General features: G+C 38.7%; 1 protein-coding gene across 4 annotated transcripts in view; it reads right to left on the reverse strand.

The window, feature by feature from the left end:
• LOC133262055 (splicing regulatory glutamine/lysine-rich protein 1-like) overlaps nt 1–23,617 on the reverse strand; it is a 45,047-nt gene extending 21,430 nt beyond the window's left edge. For 2 of the 4 annotated variants that reach the window (XM_061440942.1, XM_061440941.1), the window contains exons 1-8: nt 16,965–17,072; nt 16,557–16,672; nt 13,092–13,256; nt 11,925–12,103; nt 10,456–10,586; nt 8,836–8,950; nt 5,758–5,871; nt 4,331–4,855 (exon numbers count right to left, since the gene is read on the reverse strand). In XM_061440942.1, coding sequence (XP_061296926.1) covers nt 4,331–4,855; nt 5,758–5,871; nt 8,836–8,950; nt 10,456–10,586; nt 11,925–12,103; nt 13,092–13,256; nt 16,557–16,619 — 1,292 coding nt within the window. In that variant the 5' untranslated portion in view covers nt 16,620–16,672; nt 16,965–17,072. Of the gene's footprint in view, nt 1–4,330; nt 4,856–5,757; nt 5,872–8,835; nt 8,951–10,455; nt 10,587–11,924; nt 12,104–13,091; nt 13,257–16,546; nt 16,673–16,964; nt 17,073–23,554 lie in introns of those variants that run through there. The other 2 variants (XM_061440944.1, XM_061440943.1) reach the window with 2 other exon arrangements.

Consider the following 23,617-nt stretch of genomic DNA (forward strand, 5'->3'; position numbering starts at 1 on the left):
AATACAAGCTAACCAGGACTTGGTACCCCAACATATTGACAAATAGTTTTCAGAATAACAGAATTACTGAGGTTGGAAGAGTCCTCTGGAGAACACCTAGTCCAGACCCTCCACACCCTCACAAAACAGGATCAACTAAAGCAGGTTACTCAGGGCCACATCCAGTCAGGCTTTTAGTATCTCCAAGGATGGAGACATCATGAACTCTCTAGGAAAATGGCTCCAGTTTGCTCAGAAAGCACACAACGTAAACATTAGAAAACACATTTCCCATATTTCAGTATACACCCACTGCCTCTTGCCCTGTCACTGGCCATCACTGAGAAGAGTTGGGCTCAATCTTCTTCACAGTATCCCATCAGGTATTCAATACTCACTGATAATCAGCCTTCTCTTCTCCAGACTAAACAATCCCATCCCTCTCAGCCTCTGCTCATGTATATATCTCCTTCTCATATAAAAACCAATGTATTTCTCTCATCTTACATCTTCAGAAAGAACACTGTCCCTGTTTTGTTTAATGACATCAGTGCAAAAAGAAAAATTCGTATCAATGTAGAGCTTTGTACTGCAAGTCTATTAGAATAGATGCCCTAAATTTCACTGGAATTCGCTGCTGAAGTACATGACATTTGAGCCTTTTGCAATGCTTTCTTAAATAGAAGGATGCTTAAAGGGAAGCGTAACAGTTGCAAACTAGAGTATGAATGTTTCTGCAACATCCAGCTAACTACACTTGCTATTTGACATTAGGAACCGGGTCTTCCACCGAGGCTCTTAGAGAAGCTACGCATTACTGTACTGGGTGTGCATGGCAAGGCTATAGTAGCATGGGGGAGGCACAGGGGTGGCTTCTGTGAGAAGCTGCTATAAGCTTCCCCTATGTCTGATAGGGCCAGTTGCAGCCAGCTCCAAGACGGAGATGCTGTTGGCCAAGGCTGAGCCCATCAGTGACGGTGGTAGCACCTCTGGGGAACCATATTTAAGATGGAAGTGTAAAGAATACGAGAAAGATTCGTGTCAAGAACTTAGGAATCATTGTTACCAATGCACCTGTGACCAGTGTACCATGTGTGGAATGTATAAAAACGACCTTGATTATAATAAATGTTGCTGTCAATGTAATGATGGGAAAGAAGAAGAAAGAAGGGAATAAGCTAGTCCCCTCTTTAATCATTTAGACTGTTAAAACAATAAAGAACGCGTTTAGCTTTGTTTAGCTGCTTGAATGCTTTAAGGGGGTTAAGTAACCAAGGAGACACATCCTGTTAAATATATGGGTCTAAGATTGTGGTTAAGCTTGTGATAGACATCTTTCTGTTAATGTATTACCGAGAAGTTTCAGCACATTTCTTTACCTGGAGAGAAGACCCCAGCAACGGGACAGAAACAAATGAAAAGGAGCCACATCGAGTTTCGGGCAAGGAAGACAACAGGATTGGCTGGAACTCAAAACCAGGAACTGAAACCCTGGACCGAGAAGTATAAGAGACTGTACCCCAGAAACCCCGGTGTGCGTTGTTGGCGGAGCGGAGACTCCCCGCGCACCCAGCGCTGCTTGCTTATTGCCTCTTGATATTAATCAATTGTAATAAAATAACTAAATCAGATCATGGCCAAGGCTAAATTTTTATAACAGAAGGAAATTGCAGCAGGACAGAGGAGTGAGAATATGTGAGAGCAACAACGCTGCAGACACCAAGGTCAGTGCAGAAGGAGGGGAGGAGGTGCTCCAGGCACCAGAGCAGAGGTTTCCCTGCAACCCATGGTAAGGCAGGCTGTGCCACTGCAGCCCATGGAGTTCCACAGTGAAGATATTCCTCTGCAGCCCACGGGGGACCCCACACCGGAGCATGGGGATGTGCCCTGAAGGAGGCTGCGACCTCACAGAGAGCCCACGCCAGAGCAGAAAGATTTGCCCAAGGGAGGCTGCAACCCCATGGGAAGCCAGTGCTGGAACAGACTCTCAGGAGGACCTGTGGCCCCATGGAGACAGAAGCCCACGCTGGAGCAGGTTTGCTGGCAGGACTTGTGACCCCATGGGGTACCCATGCTGGAGCAGTCTGTTCCTGAAGGACTGCACCTGTGGAAAGGATCCACGCTGGAGCAGTCTGTGGAGGACTGTCTCCTGTGGGAGGGATCCCACACTGGAGCAGGGGAAGAGTGTGAGGGGGACAGAGCAGCAGAGACCTGTGATGAACTGACTGCAACCCCTGTTCCTTATCCCCCTGCACTGCTTGGGGGGAGGAAGCAGAGAAAATCCAGAGTGAAGGTGAGTCTAGGAAGAAGGGAAGGGTGGGGGGAAGGTGTTTTAGGATGTGGCTTTATTTTTCATTACCCTGCTGATTTGATTGGCAAAAAATTAAAATAATTTCCCCAAGTCGAGTCTGAAATAATGTTAACAATGTATTAAAATAGGAAGCCTCATATGTTTAATGAAGCCACAGTATTTTGTCCATAAACCTCCAAAACAACATGGACATTTCATATAACCCAGGCAATGTTCAGAAACCATTACATCCTTTTCTGCATTATATGAACCATGAACTCCTGAATTTTGAGGGCTATGGAAATTTTGCTTTCATTCAGGGAAGTGACTATAACACGTATAACTTTGCCCGATTCATCCAGCATTTCATTGTCTCAAAGTAACAGATAAAATTGGATATCTAAATTTGACACATGAAGCAGAGGCATTCAGAAAGTACTTTTTCCACCAAAGCTTCTGAACTTAAGTTAGCTGCAACACTTTTAGAATATCATAGAATTATACAGTGGTTCGGGTTGGAAAGGACCTTAAGATCCTTAGTTCCAACACCCCTGCCATGGACAGGGACACCACACACTAGAATAGGTTGCTCAAGGCCGTGTCCAACCTAGCCTTGAACACTGCCAGGGATGGAGCATTCACAACTTCCTTGGGCAACCTGTTCCAGTGCCTCACCACCCCCACAGTAAGGAATTTCTTCTTTTATATCCAGCCTAAATCTCTCCTGCTGAAATTTAAACCCATTACCCCTTGTCATCTCTCTACAGTCCCTGATGAAGTGTCCCTACAGCATCCTTGTAAGCCCCCTTCAGACACTGGAAAGCTGCTATGAGGCCTCCATGCATCTTTGTCTTCTCCAGGCTGAACAGCCCCAGTTTTCTTAGCCCGTCTTTGTATGGGAGGTGCTCCAGCCTCATGGCCATCATTCTCATGGCCCTCCTCTGGACTTGCTCCAACAGTTCCATGTCCTTTTTATGCTGGGGACACCAGAACCGTCCATAGTACTCCAAGCGGAGTCTCACCAGAGTAGAGGGGCAGGATTACCTCCCTCAACCTGCTGGTCACACTTCTTTTGATGCAGCCCAGGACACGGTTGGCTTTCTGGGCTGCAAGCACACACTCCAGGGTCATGTTAAGTTCCTCATCAACCAACACCTCCAAGTCCTTCTCCGCAGGGCTTCTCTGGATCACTTCTCTGCCCAACCTGCAGCTGTGCCAGAGATTGCTCTAACGCAGGTGTAAGACCTTGCATTTTGCTTTGTATGCCTGAATTAGTCCAATTACAGAACTTATAATCAATACCACAGCCTCCTTTTGCTGTACTGAATTTACTCAGACTTCCACCCAGTTTACTCTCCCTCAGAAGCAAAAACAACAGCTAGAATTAACCTTGACTGCTTTCCTGCTTACTATCAGTATGGTTAAGGAATGTTTATTTTTACTTGCACCTGGCCACCTTACCAGCTAAGCAAGGTATCCTTATCTTCCAGCTGAGATACATTCACTTGCCAAACGGCTAGCCAGCCAAGTTACATGCTTGCTGCCTGCTGCTCAGCCATCCAGCCAAGAAAATTCGTTGCTCACCATTCCTTAAGGTGGCCAAGTGGCAAATACTACCAACCCGACTGTTCATAAACTCAACAAATTGCTTTACTAAACAAAACTATACAGTATGTAACCAACCAAGGAGCTATGTAACAGTGAGTCAAACTTTCATCAGGACAAAGATTATGTTTGATGTCCCTCTAGCATAACTTTTGGATGGCTCCAATGCAGAGAAATGGCATAAGAACCATCTACTTACTGTCCTCAAGGACTATACTACAGTTATGTGAAAGGCAAGCACCAGCTGACAGCAAGAAATTGTTTTCTATCAAGCATCATACAAAGATATTTGTAATAGATTTTACTTTATAGGGAAATCTACAAAACAGAAAGAATACAAATTGAATTAGTAAGTGACATGGTGATATCAATACATAAACATTAGGATGTACATTTTCATGATATGTCACTGTCCTGACAAGTCCAAAAAAGCATGAAAAAAAATTCTAAACAAACCTGCTGGAGCTACGAGATCTTCTTGAAGAGCTGTAGCTTCTTGGGGGTGTTCTGGATCTCTTATCTCTCTTCTTTTTATCATCTCTCTCTTTTTCTCTTTTGTGTTCCTTCTTCTCTTTATCCTCATCTTTTTCTTTTTCTTTATCTCTGTCATTATCTTTGTCCCCTCTTTCCTTGTCTCCCTCCTTGTCCTTAATCTTCTCTCTGTCCTTCTCCCCCTCTTCATCAACATCATCTTTATCCTTGTTCTGGTCTACCTCTTCCCTGTCTTTTTCCTTCTTATCTTTGTTCTTTTCCCTGTCCTTATCCCTGTCCTTGTCTCTGACTCTCTCTCGGTCTTTGTTTTGTTCCTTCTCTCTCTCCCGGTCCTTCTCCTTGTCCTTATCCCCGTTTCTCTCTTTATTTCTCTCTCTTTCCCATTCTTTGTCCTGGTTTCTCTCCTTCTCTTTGTCTCGGTCTCTCTCTTTCGCCTTTTCTTTGGCTTTTTCTTTTCCCTTGACCTTTTCTTTGTCTCTTTGCTTGCCCCTGTGAAAAGTCAAACATAAATCCATTAATTAATCTTTGAACTTTCCAATAAAAATTACAAGTAACTTTTTATCATACATTAATTGTTCAAGAGAAAATATGCGTTTCCGTTGATAAGAAAAAAAAGTAATTAGTCAAAATTTTAGTTTTCCACCCTTGTTCATCACGAGGGAGAGGCTATATAGCTAGTGGGAGGTGTCCCTGTCCATGGCAGGGGGGTTGGAACTAGATGATCTTAAGGTCCTTTCTAACCCTAATCATTCTACGATTCTATTCTATAAATAGCCTTAAACTGCTTGGAAGTTCAACATCAATTAACATAACAGGTATATGCATTTTTGCATACAGCAGTGTATGGCTATTATGAAATAGCCAAAGTCAAAAAAAAAAGTTCATGCACAAAAACTTTAGACATGTTCTCAGAATGCAGGAACAAGTTCAGCCTGAATCCAATCTATATCTGTTGAGAAGGTTGAAGCAGCAAGCATCCACTTTTTTGTGCATTGAGGAGGCTACACAGAACATACATAATCTATTGGTTAAAGTCCAACAATTAAAGTTACTTATTTTTTATCAGCTTGCATGTTGGCATAAAATGTAGGCTAGACTTTAGTATCAAATTTTAAGTACCTTAGTTTTGTGGTTTAACTCCCCCCACCCCGGCACCAGTTACTATGAAGAAAATTAACTATATTCCCAGCCAATGCCAGTACACTTGGCATACAAATTTACTTTCCATTATTTCATCCCACAAACAAAGCTGAGGGACAGGCTAAAGCATTTAGAAATTCTATCCTTTGCCATCACCCAAAATGACTGTTAGATTTATTTTTTATTATTATTCAAAACCATTGTACTGCGTGCTAAGAACAACAGTATAATTTCTTAGGAATGGAACTCACCGAGAATGACTTCTTGATTTCCACCTTTCCCTAGACATAGACCGTTTTTTCCGGGGGCTTCTGGATCTAAGTCTATCCTTGTGTCCTAAGAGTGATCTGTTGCCAGATCTACTTCTATACGAACAACAGCAGAAGAAAAATACTTTAATATTGAAACTTCATGAAAATTAGGTCAACCAAGGGGAAAAAAATACAACCTCCATATAAACCTTGTCTCACTACATAAAATTATATATACATAATATATATATTATATATATAAAATTATATCTACACCTCAGTAATATACTGCCTACCAACATTTCTGTAAATATGGATATTTTAAGCTTCACCAGGTGCACATTCTCTCCACTGAAACAATGCACCATTTAAGTAATACTAAGGCTTCATAATAACTTCCATAAATATTCTGGAAAATACAATTTCATATCATATTAGGATAACCGTCCTTAGCAAATCTAGTGCATAAAAGCTACTAGACAATTTCTAGTAGCTGTAAAAATTAGTCACATTTTTCTTCTTTTCCAGGCCCAGTCACTTACTGCAGTCTTGGTTAATGAAGAAAGATGGCTTTAATTGGCCTCTTTGTTCTCCAGACTTATAATTTAATTCAACTTGAAAAACAAAAAACAAACCAACAACAAAAACAAACACACACCAAAAAAAAAACACCAAAACAAACAAACAAAAAACCAAACTATACCAAAAAAAAAGAAAAAAAAAAAGAGCGCCAAACAAAAAAACAAACCAAAATAAGAACCCTAACATCTGTGGTTCAGCATTTAGTCAAGTTACCTTTTCAGTTGAAAGGATATGTTAGCATGGATATGAATTATTGCAGTTCTCAAGAAAAGGAATGACCATTTACTACACAATAAATAAGGAATGCGAATAACGTGCAGATAATCCAATAGAAATCCAATTGAAGTCTTCTGATAGACATATATAGTATAGTCCCAGATTTGATGAAGAAAACAAGACTTAAAAATTACTATACTCTTTCCCAAAATATTCCCTATATTTGGAAGCCCCCTAAGAAAAATAAAAAGCTGAATTTTAACATTAAGTTTCAAAAGAACACATCATTGGATACTTTGCCTGAGAGGTTAAGGTATGATGAAGTTGAACTTACCAAAGACAGAAATTCAAGTTTTTTTTACTCAATAAATCCTGAAGAACAGGGAGATACAAAAAAATACCAGCTCCACTGGTCTTCTGCGGCTCAAGACACAGAGTAAGATATACCAAGAGGCAATAATTTTTTACCTACAGCTTTGCTCCATGTATTAGTGTAGAAATACAAACTAATTACAGGGGAAATTAATTACAATTTAGTCTAAATAAGAACTTGAATAGATTTTATATCATAGAAATGAAAGCAATTTAGGGGTTTTATAAAACACTAAAACAGGAAAGTGGTAAGGACAGTTTATTCTTAAGGATGAAGTTGACTCAACAGAGCAGAATGGCCTTTTTTCAGCTTGTTCTCAAAACTGACAGTAGCAGTGGTATAACCATTAAAAAGAGAAATATAACTATTGACAACTGTTTAAAGCACAGGTTTCTGCAAGTAAAAAAAAAGCAAATTTATCTTCTAAAACTCAAATTGGTTTGTATGAGTACAAAATAACACTGAGATTACTGCAATGCTACATGAAAAACAAAAAAAAACAAACCTGTTTTTCAGTTATGTCCTAAGCTAGAGTAACAGAAGAGAAGCAAGCAATAAGGAAATGAACAAATTATTCTTCTTGCATGACAAAAGTATCCAATGTTGTAAAATCATTACATAACATGTACTGTGTAACACTATTATAAAACTGAAGCCTGCACTTGGATCATATTTGTTTGGCAGTATGGCTGATGCGGTGCGTCCTTATAGAATCATAGCATAGTTAGGCTTGGAAAGGACCTTAAGATCATCAAGTTCCAACCCCCCTGCCATGGGCAGGGACCCCTCCCACTAAACCATGTCACCCAAGGCTCTGTCCAACCCGGCCTTGAACACCGCCAGGGATGGAGCATTCACAACTTCCTTGGGCAACCCGTTCCAGTGCCTCACCACCCTCACAGTAAAGAACCTCCTCCTTATATCCAATCTAAACTTCTCCTGTTTAAGTTTTAACCCGTTACCCCTTGTCCTATCACTACAGTCCCTAATGAAGAGTCCCTATCCAGCATCCTCATAGGCCATCTTTTCTGTATGTAAAAGAAATCTAGCTGCCTTGTTAAAAGACAATGGATGAAAGAATGCAACAGTGCTGTTGCTGCAGCAGATAACACTCACCTTTTTAAAGTGTAAGCTATCAAATACATTGAGGAGGTTTTCTGTTGGATGGGTTGGTTTGGTTGGGTTTGGCTTTTTTTGATACTTAATGCAGCCAAATATCTTCAGATTGATTATGTAAGCTATCAGAAGATATTCATGACATTGAACCATTTCAGGAAGCATTTTTAAGTCTCACATAGGAAGACTGTCTCATTCCTGGAAATGACCTTAATGGGTAAACTTTAAGGGTGATCTAGTAATTTTATTCCCTCCTATATTTCAAAGCCTGTATCTAAACTGAACAAATTAGCAAAGCCAACCAACTCTGAAGAGTTAAAAACTGCCCTTAAAGCCTTTTTCTTCTGTTAAAAAAAAAAAATATAGCTTTACATTTACAGTACAGTAAAAAAAAATACTGCATTTGTTAATTAGACATTTAGAAGACAGCAGGAACTTTCTACTAGCAAAATCAGCCAGACTATCTGTTCAGGGTGTTAACAGTAAGACAAATGTTGCATCCACAAAACACAGATAACTTTCTTTTTAAAATCAGAGGTCACAAAAGTAAATTATGGCACAATAAGTACCGTCTAGCATTTTTTACATGAAAGTAATCCTGAAAACATTTAGCTTTTAGAGGGAAAAAGTATCTGTTCAAAGTTCTTAGTTATTTTGATCTGGTCAGTATAAGTTACTAATCTTCTCTACAGGGATACCCATCTCATAACTCAGTAAGAAGTTTCCGTAACCACCACCACTCAAAAACACCCCAGTATGATCTCTTAGTCTAAAATAAAAACCATACCTACCTGTGTTTTGAGTGTGATCTTTTCCTTCTAGATCGGGATTTTGAGCTAGACCTGGATTCTGAACGAGAATGGGAACGAGATCGACCACCTTTTCTTTCACTGCTCTTTCCAGACTCTGAGAGGAAAAAACCACTTTGCAGTGTAAGCTCAGAACATTTAAACATCCCAGTTAACAATCTGGCACAAGTGGAAAGTACCACACATATAGTGCAAGGGGCCTACGCTTTGCACATCTTCCTTCTTTGCAAATATCCTTCAGAAACATCCAAGAAATTCATTGCATATACTCGTTGAGTGCAGCCATCCTGCAGCAGTACACACAAACCAGATAATTATAAACAGCTAGCTCTGTTAGGAATGAGATTTATGTTGCTGCCAAAATGCACAAGATTACAAGACGTTCTCCTCCACTATATTATTTAGCTACTTTTTTTTTTTTTAAAGTAACCTCAGAAGAATAAATTTAGGGGGCATAATTTTGAAAACAAGAATAAAATGCAAAAAATAATTAGTACTTTTAATACTTTTAGATATTCCAGCCACTGTACAAATATTGATATTCTATTCCTCAAACACTGTTTTGGGGGAAGAAGGGATGGAGAGAAGGGGGTGAAAAGTTTGATCCAAAGGCCAGAAAGTCAGCATGAAAGCTTACCAGCAACCTCACCAGACTTTGGTTCAGACTCTAAAAGATTAATATTCTGCTGCTTAACACTGAGGAAATGTTAGAACTATTTTTTCTCCCAACCCTAAAAACCAACAGAAAATACTCCCCCCTCCCCCCAAAAAAACAAACCAAAATAAACCCCAGACCAACAAGCGCTCAAGATCCTCCACTATCTAAACTACATAAGAAAACGTCTAGGTTTATTAGTTAGAATGAAAATCTTGCTGAAGGAAAACAGAGGATTTCAACTGCAAGTTTAACAAGTTGAGATTTTTTTTTATGCTGTGGTTTTAAAATCACTTTAAATCAGCATAAATCAGCACTGAAACATCTGTCTAACCACTCAATCCCCCAACACCTTCCTCCTCGACCTGGCAACTTCAACGTTAACAGGGATCAGGGAACCCATCTGGATGAAAAAGAAGTCCATTACAATACGTTAAGTTTTATCCCAGATTCTTTCTCTGATCCCATTTGCTATGAAAATGCACATAGTCTTGAGCCAGCACGAAAAAGAGCATAGCACAGTGACAAAATTAACACGCTGAAGCATAACACTGCCCCTTTCAGCAGCATGCCAGCTCCCTCTGATCAGGAAACTACGGCATTAATGGGTGCTAGAGGAGAACAAAACAAAATATAGAGCAATTTTAGGTTTGTACCTATGTTGACCTTTAAAAGCACCAACATTAAGTATTAATTTAGTATTGACTTTGTACTTTAGAAAACATTCAGTGAGCATGCATCTGAAAATAAGATATGATGAAATAAAAAGTCAGCTTCATTCCATTGCTTTGTTGCATGAAGGCAATTCTGATTATTTTCCTTTGTTTTCACCCAAGCATGTTGTTCACCTTTGAGTACCACATTCCTGTGTTTGAAAGTGCTCTTAAAAGCACATGCCAAGGTACACATAGAACATGTCTGTTAGGTAATGAGCATAATATACCTACCTGGCTCAATAGCAGCAGATATGAAAGACTGGGCTTCCCTTACTCTCTTCATCACTTCTTCCAGTTCCTTGGCAGCAGCTTGTGGTGTCATTTCAGGAGGCTTCACTATTGCATTATTGGAGTGATTTATTCTAAATTAAGAAAAAATAAAACATTTAACTCCCAAACTCTTGAAAAGGGAAAATGAAAAACAAAGTAAGAAAACACCTTAACTTCCACATATGACTAAATACATTAAAGTTCAGCAAAACTAGATTTTTCTTAACACTCGTATGTTCTAAGTATCGGAAATGTCTTTTACCACTTTCAAATCAATACAGCACAGTATTTCTGTGTTAAAATATTTCTAGTAGAAGTCTAGAAATCTGTTTATTTCAAATCAAATCTCTACATTATGACCTACCAATTACACACAAATCATATCTAAACCCTAATTAGCACCAGGACTTTGCATATTCTCTCACTGTTATGGCTTTCAGTAACTCAAGTTTAGATGTAGAAATATTTTACTTGATGCTATCCATATTCTTCTTGGAGAAAGTTAGGCCCAACCTTGAAATTGGAATTCATAAAAGTGTTCCAGTTTACTAACAATAGATCCTTATATTGAAAGATCAACCAAGCCAAGTGCAAGGTCCTACACACCTGGGTCAGGGCACAGCTACAGGTTGGGCAGAGAAGAGATTCAGGACAGCCCTGAGGAAAAGGTCTTGGGGGTGTTGGTCGATGAGAAACTTAACATGAGCCGGCAGCATGTGCTTGCAGCCCAGAAAGCCAACTGTACCCTGGGCTGCATCAAAAGTAGCGTGACCAGCAAGTCGAAGGAGGTGATCCTGCCCCTCTACTCTGCTCTTGTGAGACCTCACTTGGAGTACTGCGTGCAGTTCTGGTATCCTCAACATAAAAAGGACATGGAACTGTTGGAACAAGTACAGAGGAGGGCCACGAGGATGATCAGGGGCCTGGAGCACCTCCCGTATGAAGACGGGCTGAGAAAGTTGGGGCTGTTCAGCCTGGAGAAGAGAAGGCTGCGTGGAGACCTCATAGCAGCCTTCCAGTACCTGAAGGGGGCCTATAAGGATGCTGGAGAGGGACTCTTCATTAGGGACTGTAGTGACAGGACAAGAGGCAGCAGGTTCAAACTTAAACAGGGGAAGTTTAGATTAGATATAAGGAAGTTCTTTTTCATGAGGGTGGTGAGGCACTAGAAAGGGTTGCCCAAGGAATGCCCCATCCCTGGCGGTGTTCAAGGCCGGGCTGGACAGAGCCTTGGGCGACATGGTTTAGTGGGAGGTGTCCCTGCCCATGGCAGGGGGGTTGGAACTAGATGATCTTTAGGTCCTTTCCAGCCCTAACTACGATTCTATGAAAGAATATTCACAGCAGTTTCTGCACATCAGAGTCATAAACGTGTAAGGGTTCTAAAGAAATCTCTCATTCAGTATTCATACGGACAATTAATTTCTTACTTCAGCGGCCTGTCTCCAAACATAACTCCATTAAAGGCAAGAGCTCGAGGCACAGAATTTTGGTCTGCAAATTCCACAAAAGCAAATCGTGTTGGTTGTGTCTCATCACCTGCCATTCGCACAAATTTGACTTCTCCAACTTGCTTAAAGAATTCAAGCAGCTGATCTGCTGTTGTAGTCTAGAAAGAGTCAAAATGCTCAGATGAATTAAAACATATAATGAAAACCACTTAACCAACATATCAGGTAATCTAAGGGCTACAGATTTTAGAAAAACATCTCACAGGCAACATGAATTTGATAATGTTCACTTCAGAGAAACAGAAAGAAAAAAAAAAACCCAAACTTTTTCTCTTAAAGAATATACTATAATTTAAAATAGTACAACCACAAGCCCTTAAACTTAAAGGTTAAAAAAGCAAATCAAGGTTAAAAAAGCACTTGCACAGGATTTTGTACTTTTCAGGCAGCTCATTTGAAATAACTGATGAGGAATTTCCTGATGCACCTATGTCCAAGATATTGACTGTGAATTTTGATCAATTAAAAATGAAAAAAAAAATAAAAATAATCCAAACAACATTGCAAGACTTCACTTTTATCTGTTTTCCTACTGGCTTCCAGTTTGTTTTATTTTATTGCAATCAACAGTACTTTTACACTGTAGTAGCTGATTTTGCAGACAAGGAAAAACCCAAAATCAAATACTGCATCTGTCAAAAGCAATTTGTTTTTCAATTAATTACATCAACTGATAAAAAAACACCCACATTTCTGACAGACCTAACTTTCCTGCCACGGAAAATCAAAGGTTTCTATGCTAATCTTGCAACTTCTACTAGGACTAATCATTTCTTCTTACTGTACTTAAACAACTGCACAGTGCTGTAGGGGACAGCTACCATGACCTCACAACTTCTGAGGCACTGTTCAGCTAACACAAACCCAGCTGGACATTTAATCAACCCCCACAATCATAACTATGTTTCTTGAATTCAGCTACAGTGTGATTTCTCTGGTATCCTGCGAGAATGAATTCCAGAGTCTGGTCTTATCTGGTTGACAAAGGAGCATTCAGAATAAAATGTAAGATTATAATTCAAAAATGACAATTCTGCATCTTCTATTAGCACTGGGAATAAAATAATAACAATTTTAAAAAGCTACCTGTGAATTCAAGTTTCCAACGTAGACTGTTCTTCTAATTTCATCAATTTTGGATGGGTCCACATTCCCCATAATCGGTGGCTGTGGTATTTCTCCCGGTGCTGCAATGTTAGGGTCCAATGCTGCTGCTGGTATAGCCCCAAAATTGCCAAGTGAAACACTGAGCTGAAAAACACAAAAATAGAATATGCTTTGAGAAGCGAAGCACTGGTGGACGATACTTCACTTGTTAACACTTGTCCACCTCCTATGTTTCCGTAGAAATAAACCTAATGAATATAGGCAAGACTTTTAGGTCCCAGCTGAATACTGCATTGGTTTTATGTGGCAATGTTTTGGTAGCAGAGAAGGGGACTACAGGGGTGGCTTCAGTGAGAAGATGCCAGAAGCTTCCCCTACATCGCTCAGAGCCAGTTCCAGCCAGCTCCAAGATGGACCTGCTAATGGCCAAGGCTGAGCCAGGGACAGTGTGTCCTGGGTTCAGCAGTAGCAGTCATTTTTCTCCTTCCTAGTTGCTGGTGCAGTGCTGTGTTTTTGACTTCCAGCCTGGGACAAATGCTGATAACACCGACGGTTTTAGTTGTTGCTAAGTAATGCTTTACTCCGATCCAGGAGTTTTAGTCTCATGCTCTGCCAATAAGGAGGGGCACAAGAAGCCGGGAGGAAGCAGAGACAGCTGACCCAAACTAGACAAAGGGATATTTCATACCACAGCACGTCATGCCCAGCATATAAACTGGGGGGAGATACCCAGAAGGCCCAGATCGCTGCTCAGGTCATGCTGGGTATCAGTCAGTGGGCGGTGAGCAACTGTATTCTCTCCCCTTGTTATTTCCCTTATTATTATTGGTGGTAGCAGTAGTAGTTTTGTGTTATACCTTAGTTACTGGACTGTTCATATCTCAACCCGTGGGACTTTTATTCTTTCGATTCTCCTCCACATCCCTTGGAGAGCAAGGGGGGAGAGTGAGGGAGTGGCTGCATAGTTCTGAGTTACCAGCTGGGCTTAAACCACAACACAGTGGTAGCACCTCTGGGATAACAAATTTAAGGAGAAAAAAATGCTGCACAACTGCAGCTAGAGAGAGGAGCGAGAATATGCGAGAGCAACGACTCTGCAGACACTAAGGTCAGTGAGGAAGGAAAGGACAAGGTGCTCCAGGCACTGGATCAGAAGCTCTCCTGCAGCCCGTGGTGAAGGGGGATGTGCCCTGAAGGAGGCTGTGACCCCACAGAGATCATGCTGGAGCAGGCTCCTGGCAGGACCTGTGTCTCTGGGGGAGAGAGGTACTCATGGTGGAGCAGACTTGCTGGCAGGACCCATAAATAACCTTCTATAGTTAAGATTATCTGTGTGCTATCAGTTACCGTCTTATCAAAATGGTCTGGACAGGGATGCAGTACATAAATCAGAAAAAAAAATACTGGCTTGAATTTCTAATGCTTACAGTCAATTAAGTAAGATACCTTCAAACACTGTTAATAGCCTTTTTTTTTTTTTTGCTACAAGTATAAGGAAGTGGATATGGAATTGCTTATCCACAAACGGATAATGTACTGCTGAAGCCTTGCCCAGCAAGGAAGAAGGGAATTTGCAGTGACCAGAGCCAATTTGTTTCATAACAGACATCAGTCTATCAAAGGGACAGATAAAGTACCTTTTGAATAAACATATCACATAAGATTAATTACAGCTGAAACGTGAAAGATATTAAGTGTAAGACCTTTCCCTACAAACACAGTCACTGCCTAGAGAACAAGGACAATGCAACTCATTTTTAGAACTGAGAATTGAAATTTCTCTTGGGGAATGATATTTAAAAAAATAAAAAAATTGCCTACTAAATTGGGCTACTGAGTTCCTGGTTTGAATTTTATTTTCTCCACCAAAAAAAAGCAACTGCCTTTCCAGCAAACAAAGTTTCTAACAGGTGCTACAAATTCTCAACAAGGCACCAGCAATTACGGTTTTTGTTATAGAACAAGTGAAAACTACTGTCTTCACTTGAAATCATTCTTTTATTATTATGCAGAGGGTTGTACAGCTTGACTTCCTCTTTGACAGTCTAAACTTGACAGATAATTTATTAAAGACAGATATAAAGCCAAAGTGAATTTACCTTAAAAGGTTAGTTTAGAAACAAATGTCTCTACTGCTATTACACCATTTCTATTTAGTATCTTCATTGATGATCTGGATGAGAGGATTGAGTGCACCCTCAGCATGTCTCCAGATGGCACCAAGTTGGCTGGGAGTGTTGATCTGCTGGATGGTAGAAAGGCTCTGCAGAGGGATCTGGACAGGCTGGACTGAGGGGCTGTGGCCAAAGGTATGAGATTCAGCAAGGCAATGTGCTGGGTCCTGCATTTGGGCCGCAACAACCCCATGCAATGCTCCAGGCTTGTGGAAGAGCGGCTGAAAAGCGGCTTGGTAGAAAAGGACCTGGGGGTGCCGATTGATGGCCAGCTGAACATGAGCCAGCAGTGTGCCCAGGTAGCCAAGAAGGTCAACAGCATCCTAGCCTGTATCAGCAATAGTGTGGCCAGCAGGAGTAGGGAAGTGATCACCCCCCTGTACTGGGCACTGGTGAGGCCGCACCTCGAATCCTGCATTCAGTTCTGGGCTCCTCACTACAAGAGAGATGTTGAGGTGCTGGAGTGGGTCCAGAAAAGGGCAACAAAGTTGGTGAAGGGTCTGGAACACAAGTCTGATGAGAAGCGGCTGAAGGAACTGGGGGTGTTTAGTCTGGAGAAAAGGAGGCTCAGGGGAGACACCTTCTCACACTCTACAGCTACCTGAAAGGAGGCTGTAGCTAGGTGGGTGTTGGTCTCTTCTCCCAAGTAACAAATGATAGAAGAGGAAATGCCCTCAAACTGTGCCAGGGGAGGTTTAGACTGGACATTAGGAAACATTTCTTCACAGAAAAGGTTTTTAAGCACTGGAACAGGCTGCCCAGGGAAGCTGTTCAGCCACCATCCCTGGAGGTATGTAAAAGCTGTATAGATGTGGCACTTAGGGACAAGGTTTAGTGGTGGACTTGGCAGTGTTAACAGTTGGACTCTATGGTCTTTTCCAACCTAAAAGATTCTATGCCCATGTTTCATTAGCAACAATTATGCAGCAGAACCATGAGTAAGCACTTCTTTTGTTTTCGAAATATGCAAACTATTGCTTTACACATCAATGAGGGCAGTATCTCCTATTTTAAGACAAAAAAAGCCAACATTCTTGTGAGCTAAAAATGATTTTCAAAGTCATGCAATGTCTCTTCTACAATGACAGCTATGAACCATTAAGAGAATCAGCCTAACCCTCTAACTGATGTCTTGGGCCCTACTGTTTCATTATATAAGTTGTAGACTAAAACAGCTGTTGGAGCACAAGCTTCAGAAAGGATGCCGAATTTTGTGCAGGTTTTTTTTAGAGGAAACTCAGAAATCAAACAGGGACTGACTTTTACTTACTGTAGTCAAAGGGGTTGGTGTAGGTATAGGAAGCAACCCTGCACCAGGCATCAGGCTTGTCATAGCAGGAGCAGGGGCCAACAGAGAAAGGGCTTTGGCTTCATCTGGGATTTTACCTGAATAAGCAAATGAAAGCGTTATGCAGAATTGGAACACAACACAGATGTTACTCTTTCTATGATTTTACAATTACCCTTGCATTTAAAAGGCATAATAGATAAGAATGAATCTATCTACCAGACCCTTACAAAGAAACAAATATGAACTTAAGTATTTCCTTTTACCCTGCCTCTACTAGGAAAAACAAAAGTGAGCAAAACTTCAAAGACTAGCAGTCTCATTAACGGCTTATTATTTTAAAAACTGAATAATGTATACAATTATTTAACACTTTGAGCTATGGGTCACCTGTACTGGAAACTTAATGTTCATGAACCAAACGATATCAAGCATGGACGTTTTCCCAGGGCGGTGTTTTCACGGTGATCGAAAGTTGTTTTACACATGACAACCGATCATGTTGGCTGCATCACTAATAGCACACAGAACATCAGATACAGAAAAGAAGAACATTTTTTTTAAATTTAATCCCCAGATTTGAGTGGCAAATAATCAAATCAGATTAAAAAACAAACAAACAAACAAAAAACAACAAAAAAAAAAGAAAAAAAAAAACACAACCAAAAAAACCCAAACCAAAAAACTAAGGGGTGGGAAAACAAAGTATCGGCTAACTGAAATTAGTGTGCATTTCCCCCCCCTCTGATGTTACCTACTTTTGATATAAAATTAAATAAAAATAAAAAACAAAATAAAAATAAAATGAAATAAAAAATAAAATAAAACATAAAAATAAAAAAAATTGAAAAGTAAAATAAAAATAAAATAAAAAACCAAACAAAACAAAAAAAAACAAATAACCCCAAACCACAAAAATAAAAACCACACCACCTTCACACACACCCACGCACCCCACACACCCAAAACTCCTGTGACTCCACACAAGACATACAAGTGAAGTTGGGAGTACAGGTGGGGATGGCAGAAAAATTCTGATTTGTATTGGTTTATATTGGAGATCACTGTGAAACTTTGATAAATTAGCTTCAAATATACTGAGATTTAAGAAAATCATAACTGAACAGCTAAGCAAGCTATTTTCCTAAAATATTTACTTCCTACCATTTCAACCATATTACGTTCTCCATCATGCTAAAAGTTTAAGTACTACCTAATCTTAACTAAACACAGATTTCTGCTAAATGAACCCACCCTAAAAATCTTCAAAAATAAAAAGATGCAATAGTTAATTACAAATACAATTAAATGTATGAATTACATTTGAAATGCAAAGGGATTTAAACTGGTACAGACATTAAACACTGAACTGAAAAACTACAGAAAGGAAGTTCTAATTATACTAGATACCTATAATCTATTCAAAATTACTGGTGGTAGCTATATATATGGCATCCAACTGAGCCCTTTGGTATTGCCCCATGCACTTTAATAAAGTAAATGCTTTTATTTAAACACCGTTTTAAAAGTCAAGGTATATACAAATACTGTGCCAGTGGCTTTTACTGCTTTGGTTCAAACTGTAAAACCCCCAACTTCAGGATTTAAAATTTAATATATAAATATTGTTGTCAAAAAGCAAAACATGATACATTTTAAAACACTCTGCAATTTTAGCTATAGGTGTCCCAATAAACCCCATGGGAATCAAATGTTGCAAACCTGTTCTACAGATCTGCAGCAAGGACTAGATTGCAGTTGGATATGACCAAAGGACAAAGCAAATCAAAATAAAAATTAATTAATATGTAGCATAGGTGGAATAGAAAACAACAGTACTCTCTTTCTTTCCTCATGCCTTCTATTTAGATTTATTTTATTTAAGTTTTGAGGCACCTTGCTCCTTAACACGTAACAAAACACTTGATTTTGCTATCTAAAGGGGAAAAATAGGAAAATTATTAGCATTTAAGAATTAACTATGCAATGATGTCTTCCAGGGCTTTTATAAAAACATGCATGAATCTGAGTTATCATCACAATATTCAGCACTCTTTACAGGTCTCATTTTGAAGTCAGATGTGCAATGAGAGGTGTACCTGATTTGACTGACTGCTCATGAGAATCAGGTAATTTGCCCCACAATCCTGCCTACTATGCAGCCAACTAACAGGATTCCAAATATACAGTTCCAGCAACTGTGTGTGCAAACTAGTCATACCATTTTGATCAGTTCTTCTGAAAATCAAGTGTTTTCAAATGACTGATGAACCAGACCTTATCCTGAACAGCCAGCATCTTGCCATTAACTGGATACTCATACAGGTTTCTACAGGATCAACAGACATGGCTCAGAGATAATGTCTTTTGAAAGAAACTTAAGCATACACTTACAGACAATACAGTATACACTTAACCAGATAAAATTCTAAGCCTTAAGTGTATGGGTTATCTTATTGAAATAACTGTATGTATTTTATTATTCATTTGCTCAAATGTTACTTAAGAAATCAACTGAACACTGTCAGTTAACTAATATAGCAGTTAAAAAATGAATAGCGTGTCTAAATTATGAAGTTAGCAGCATTATTTCCATAATACTTTGGTCCCTCAACAATGTAATAATTTATTTTAAATACAAAAATTAGTTGGTTAGTTCCATGCCAGAAATTTCTGCTTATTTACTTTATTCAAGAATGAGGGTTTATCTCTACAGAGAGAACCCTGAATATTTGCCTGTATTTTCAGAGATAATGTCTTTTGAAAAGATCCCCCTCTAGCTTTTAATATCAGTTCAAACTTTTTAACAATTCCATAGAAAATAACCGGGGGGGGGGGGGGGGAGAGAACACACCACAAAAGCACAAAAGAAAACCTGAAATATCTTGCAAATTTACTTCCCTGTTCTTTATAGACAGTTTTGAAAAAACAATATCTGAAACCAAATAACCTCATGAGTTACAGCCTTTAAGTTTTAGAGTGCTATCTCCATGAATTTATTTATAAAAGGAATACAAGCCCAAAGACACAAAAAAACCTATTGGTAATGACATAACAAATTCAGACTCTTTCGTTTAAGAATAACTGCCTTGGCTTTTAAACTCATGATATTTAAAAGCTGAATGGAAACTATGTAAAAATATTTATTTTCTAATAAGGGAAATAAATATGCCACATCCATACCACATTCTTTGAAATATTTTAGAAGCTTATGAGTATTTAGTAAATTAGAGATTCTAGGATTTATTTATACTTTGCTTTGCAAAGCAATCTGGAAGCAAAGGTAGATTAGCTCTGCACTGCCTAGATATTACGCTTCTTCTGAAATGTACAGTTGTTCTAAATATCAGTTATGATCATTACTTTTTAATCTAAGTGTTTAAGAGCCCTAATCAACCTAGTCCATACCAGAATCTATTTTGCTAAATGCCAAACAGAAGCATCTTTATTAAGCAGGTATTCCTCTCCCCCCCACCATGTGCTCAGAAGAAACTTTCCCTACTCTATGTACTGAAACTACATGGTTAATCCTCCTGTTCCCCCAAAACTGCTTTAGCCGTAAACACGTATGTTTCTTTTAAAAATAACTGCTGTTCACAACTACTCAAAACATGATTAAATATTTTCCTACTTTAGAAAAAAAAAAATAAAAATTAAAAATCAATGGAACACATAAAAATATTTTCTATATGATCTAATTCCTGATTCTTATTGGATTTAGCAGCAGAGATTAAAGAGATTACAATTCCCGGTAATTACTTCAACTGGCACAGCTAAATCCAACAGAGGGCATAAAGTAAAGCTCTTCCCAGCTGCAGTCCACAGACTGCTGCATTACCAGAGGGAAACCAATTGGTTCCAATACCACTGTCTGGGAAGAGCAATGCCTGAGGACTAGACACACCACCTGGTTCAGTTCAGCACTTGTTTCAGGGCTTCTGTTTCACAAGAAAGAATATCATTTAGGGACGAGATCCTTCTCAAACACTCCAGCATGAACTGTGGGGCTTCCAAGATTGTGAAATGACACTTTTTTTTTTAAGCTCTTCTTGAAATAATCACCACTGGAGCATGTAAAACCACAAGACACATACATACATGCACAGAGACTTTCTCAATCTTCCTACAAATAACTGTGTTAAAAGACAATGTGCCTCACATAACACATTCCAACCAAAACCTGAGGCTGCATTTGTACTGATGAGCGTTAAACAGTTTTTTTCCAAAAATTACAAAAACAAGAGGATGAACTCTTACTGCCACTGACCTCATCTGAAGCAAACAAATATTTCATGACATTCAATATTAATGAAATTTCAATTTCAGAAATAATTATTTTAAACTCTTCGTATTAGATACAAATCAAAAGCCTTCTTTTAAACAGACCATGCAACCTAAAATAAAGGTACTCTGCAAAGAATGATTTTGCTTTGTAAAGTTAATTTCTCCAGAAAGTTTCAACTGTCCTTTTCTGAGGTAAGCTCATAAAGCATAACATATAAAAGAATGCATCTTAAAACTCATATATTTTTCACTATTCCAGTCTGACAATGTGCTCATCTATTGAATTTAGATGCTTAAATTCATTCCAAACCAAATTTATCCATAATTCACAGCATAGAACTTAGGTGATCATATTCTAAATTCTGTGTATACCACCCACAAGCAGCTTCAGGTCAACATCAAAATGAAACATAGAAACACTCTGAACCCTTTACAAAATATATTTTTTTCAGAACTGAATTACCAGTTCACAAGTACAAAGGAAAGAGATTTAACAGGAAGAAGAAAAAAAAAAAAAACAACCAAAGGAAAGAAAGCAAAATAAAATTAAAACGGAGACAGGGCGTCCATCTTCAGCAGGCCAGACTTCGATCTCATTTCCCACATGAAGGTTTCACTTGGCAGCAGGTTTAGTGGCATGACAAACAATGCCTAACTCAGGCAAGTGTAACAGGTCTGCCTTGGCCAGTCTAGTCATCTAATAATGCACACATATCACACAGAGAAAACATACAAAACCAAATTAATAGTCAAAATCCATCTACTAGATAATGTGGACATGAAATTTAATATTATTGGTGCAGCATCTTTACTTTTCAACCTTTGTGTCCTCAATGTATAAGATTTAAAGAAAAGCCTACTGATACACACAGAAGTCAGTTGTATTTTGACAACTAGCTGTTGAAATTTTAAATTATATTTTTGTTAAATGCTTATTAAATGTCACAAAACCAACATTGTTTTCATTGTGTAGCAGTTCCCTCCTCATACTCCCTTGATTTAACACTTCTTAAATACACTCCAAATTTCAGATTTTATTCTGTTTTTTAAAACCAAGTTTTCAAAGTTCCATTTTGCCCCCCCTACATTCAATTCAACACATGAAATGTTTTACTTCTGGCACTGTTTGCCATGGATATCATTTAACCTTCCAGTAGAATATAACCATTGCTACTTTTAAAGACTGTGATACACTCCACTGATTCTGTTAACAATGAAACATAGTGAATAAAAAACGGTGCAGTGTGGTCTCAAAATCCATGCTTATAACACATAATAAATTTCTCACAAAGTTAAACCTATAACAATTCACATCTATACAAATTAAAATTAGTGATTCTGGTTAATAGTTACATGGAAATAGCACTCTGAAGTAAAAAAACAAAATATTTTTTTTTTTACTTCACAAACCAATCACTCGTTGAGCTAATTATTGCCTAAATCTCTGTGGGGTCCAGAATGATCTGGAACAGTGACAATTTTCCTACAATACATTTTCTCAGAAATGCCTACTAAGTCAGCTACAAACAGGGTTGAAGCAAGATTTCTTAGAACTCTGATTTTTATTCTCCTTCAGCGCATTGACTACCATCAAGAGACATAGGAAAACTGTAGCTTTATCTGTCTGCTGTCATATCATACGTCAGGTGGTGATACCATCACAAGAAAAACATCAGGAAGTGCTATTCATTCATTAGGTGGCAATCTTCCCTTTCTGGCAGTATTATGGTCTTTTTAATGAAATGTAATACTAAGATCCTGAAGAATTTGTAGTCAACTATTTAAGGGCAATTTTTCAATAATAAGGACTCTGGTCTGATACATTTTGCCTACCTGAAGCCTCAAAAAAGGTTCAAGTAGATACAGGAATATCCTCTCTGTGCTTTAAGAACAAGTTCTAAAAATAAAACCAAAAAGCCCACAAAATAAAGCATAAAAGCAACTAAAAATCTAGGCTTCACAAAGACTTGTTTATATGCCCATATTAACAAGGCTACAAGAATAGACAGTATATTGTAGGTCATTTCGGAGCCTACGAAATTTTGGAGACTTGTGAGAGTTTGTTAGGAATACCCCAGAATACCTCTAAAAAAAAAAAAGGTAGGACACCCCCCCCCAAACAAACCAAAACCACAAACAACCAACCACAACACCACCACCCCCAAAAGAAACAACACACAAAAAACAAACCCCAAAACCAAATAAACAAACCCCATAAAACAAACAAAAAATTCACACACAAATAATAATAATAATAAATTTAAAAAAAAAACAACAACCAAACAAACACACCAAGGGCAATACATCAAGATCCAAACTGCACTGTTCTCAGTGCCAGGAAATTGCCTAATCTTTTTCAGTTCTTCAGTGATCCATTGACTTTAGTGAGAACTTTGTGTGGGAATAAGCTTACCATACTGAAGGGAACTATTTTACCTTCTTTTCCCCCAGAATACGTAATAACTATGGAAAATTTAATTATCCTAATTAAGGTCAACTATTTTTTTCTAATACTGAATATCAATTACATTTATATAAGTGGGTTTCTCCATTCAATTTTCAATTTTGTTTCAAGACTTTTTTTTTTAAAAAAAAGCAATAAAATAACAGAGCACCACGTCCTTACATAGGAAGCTTAAAACAATTAGCAGACAGGACGAAGACCAACATTACAGAACAATGTCCAAAATACCAACCTTCTGCACAGGGCACAACTATCAAAGCTCTGTCAATAAAAACTGTGTTAGCTAGATGCTGGG

This window comes from Pezoporus flaviventris, unplaced genomic scaffold (genome assembly GCF_033815535.1).
Source record: "Pezoporus flaviventris isolate CSIRO_AGI_PZ_B2104156 unplaced genomic scaffold, CSIRO_AGI_Pfla_v1 ptg000185l, whole genome shotgun sequence".
Classification (NCBI taxonomy): Eukaryota; Metazoa; Chordata; class Aves; order Psittaciformes; family Psittacidae; genus Pezoporus; species Pezoporus flaviventris.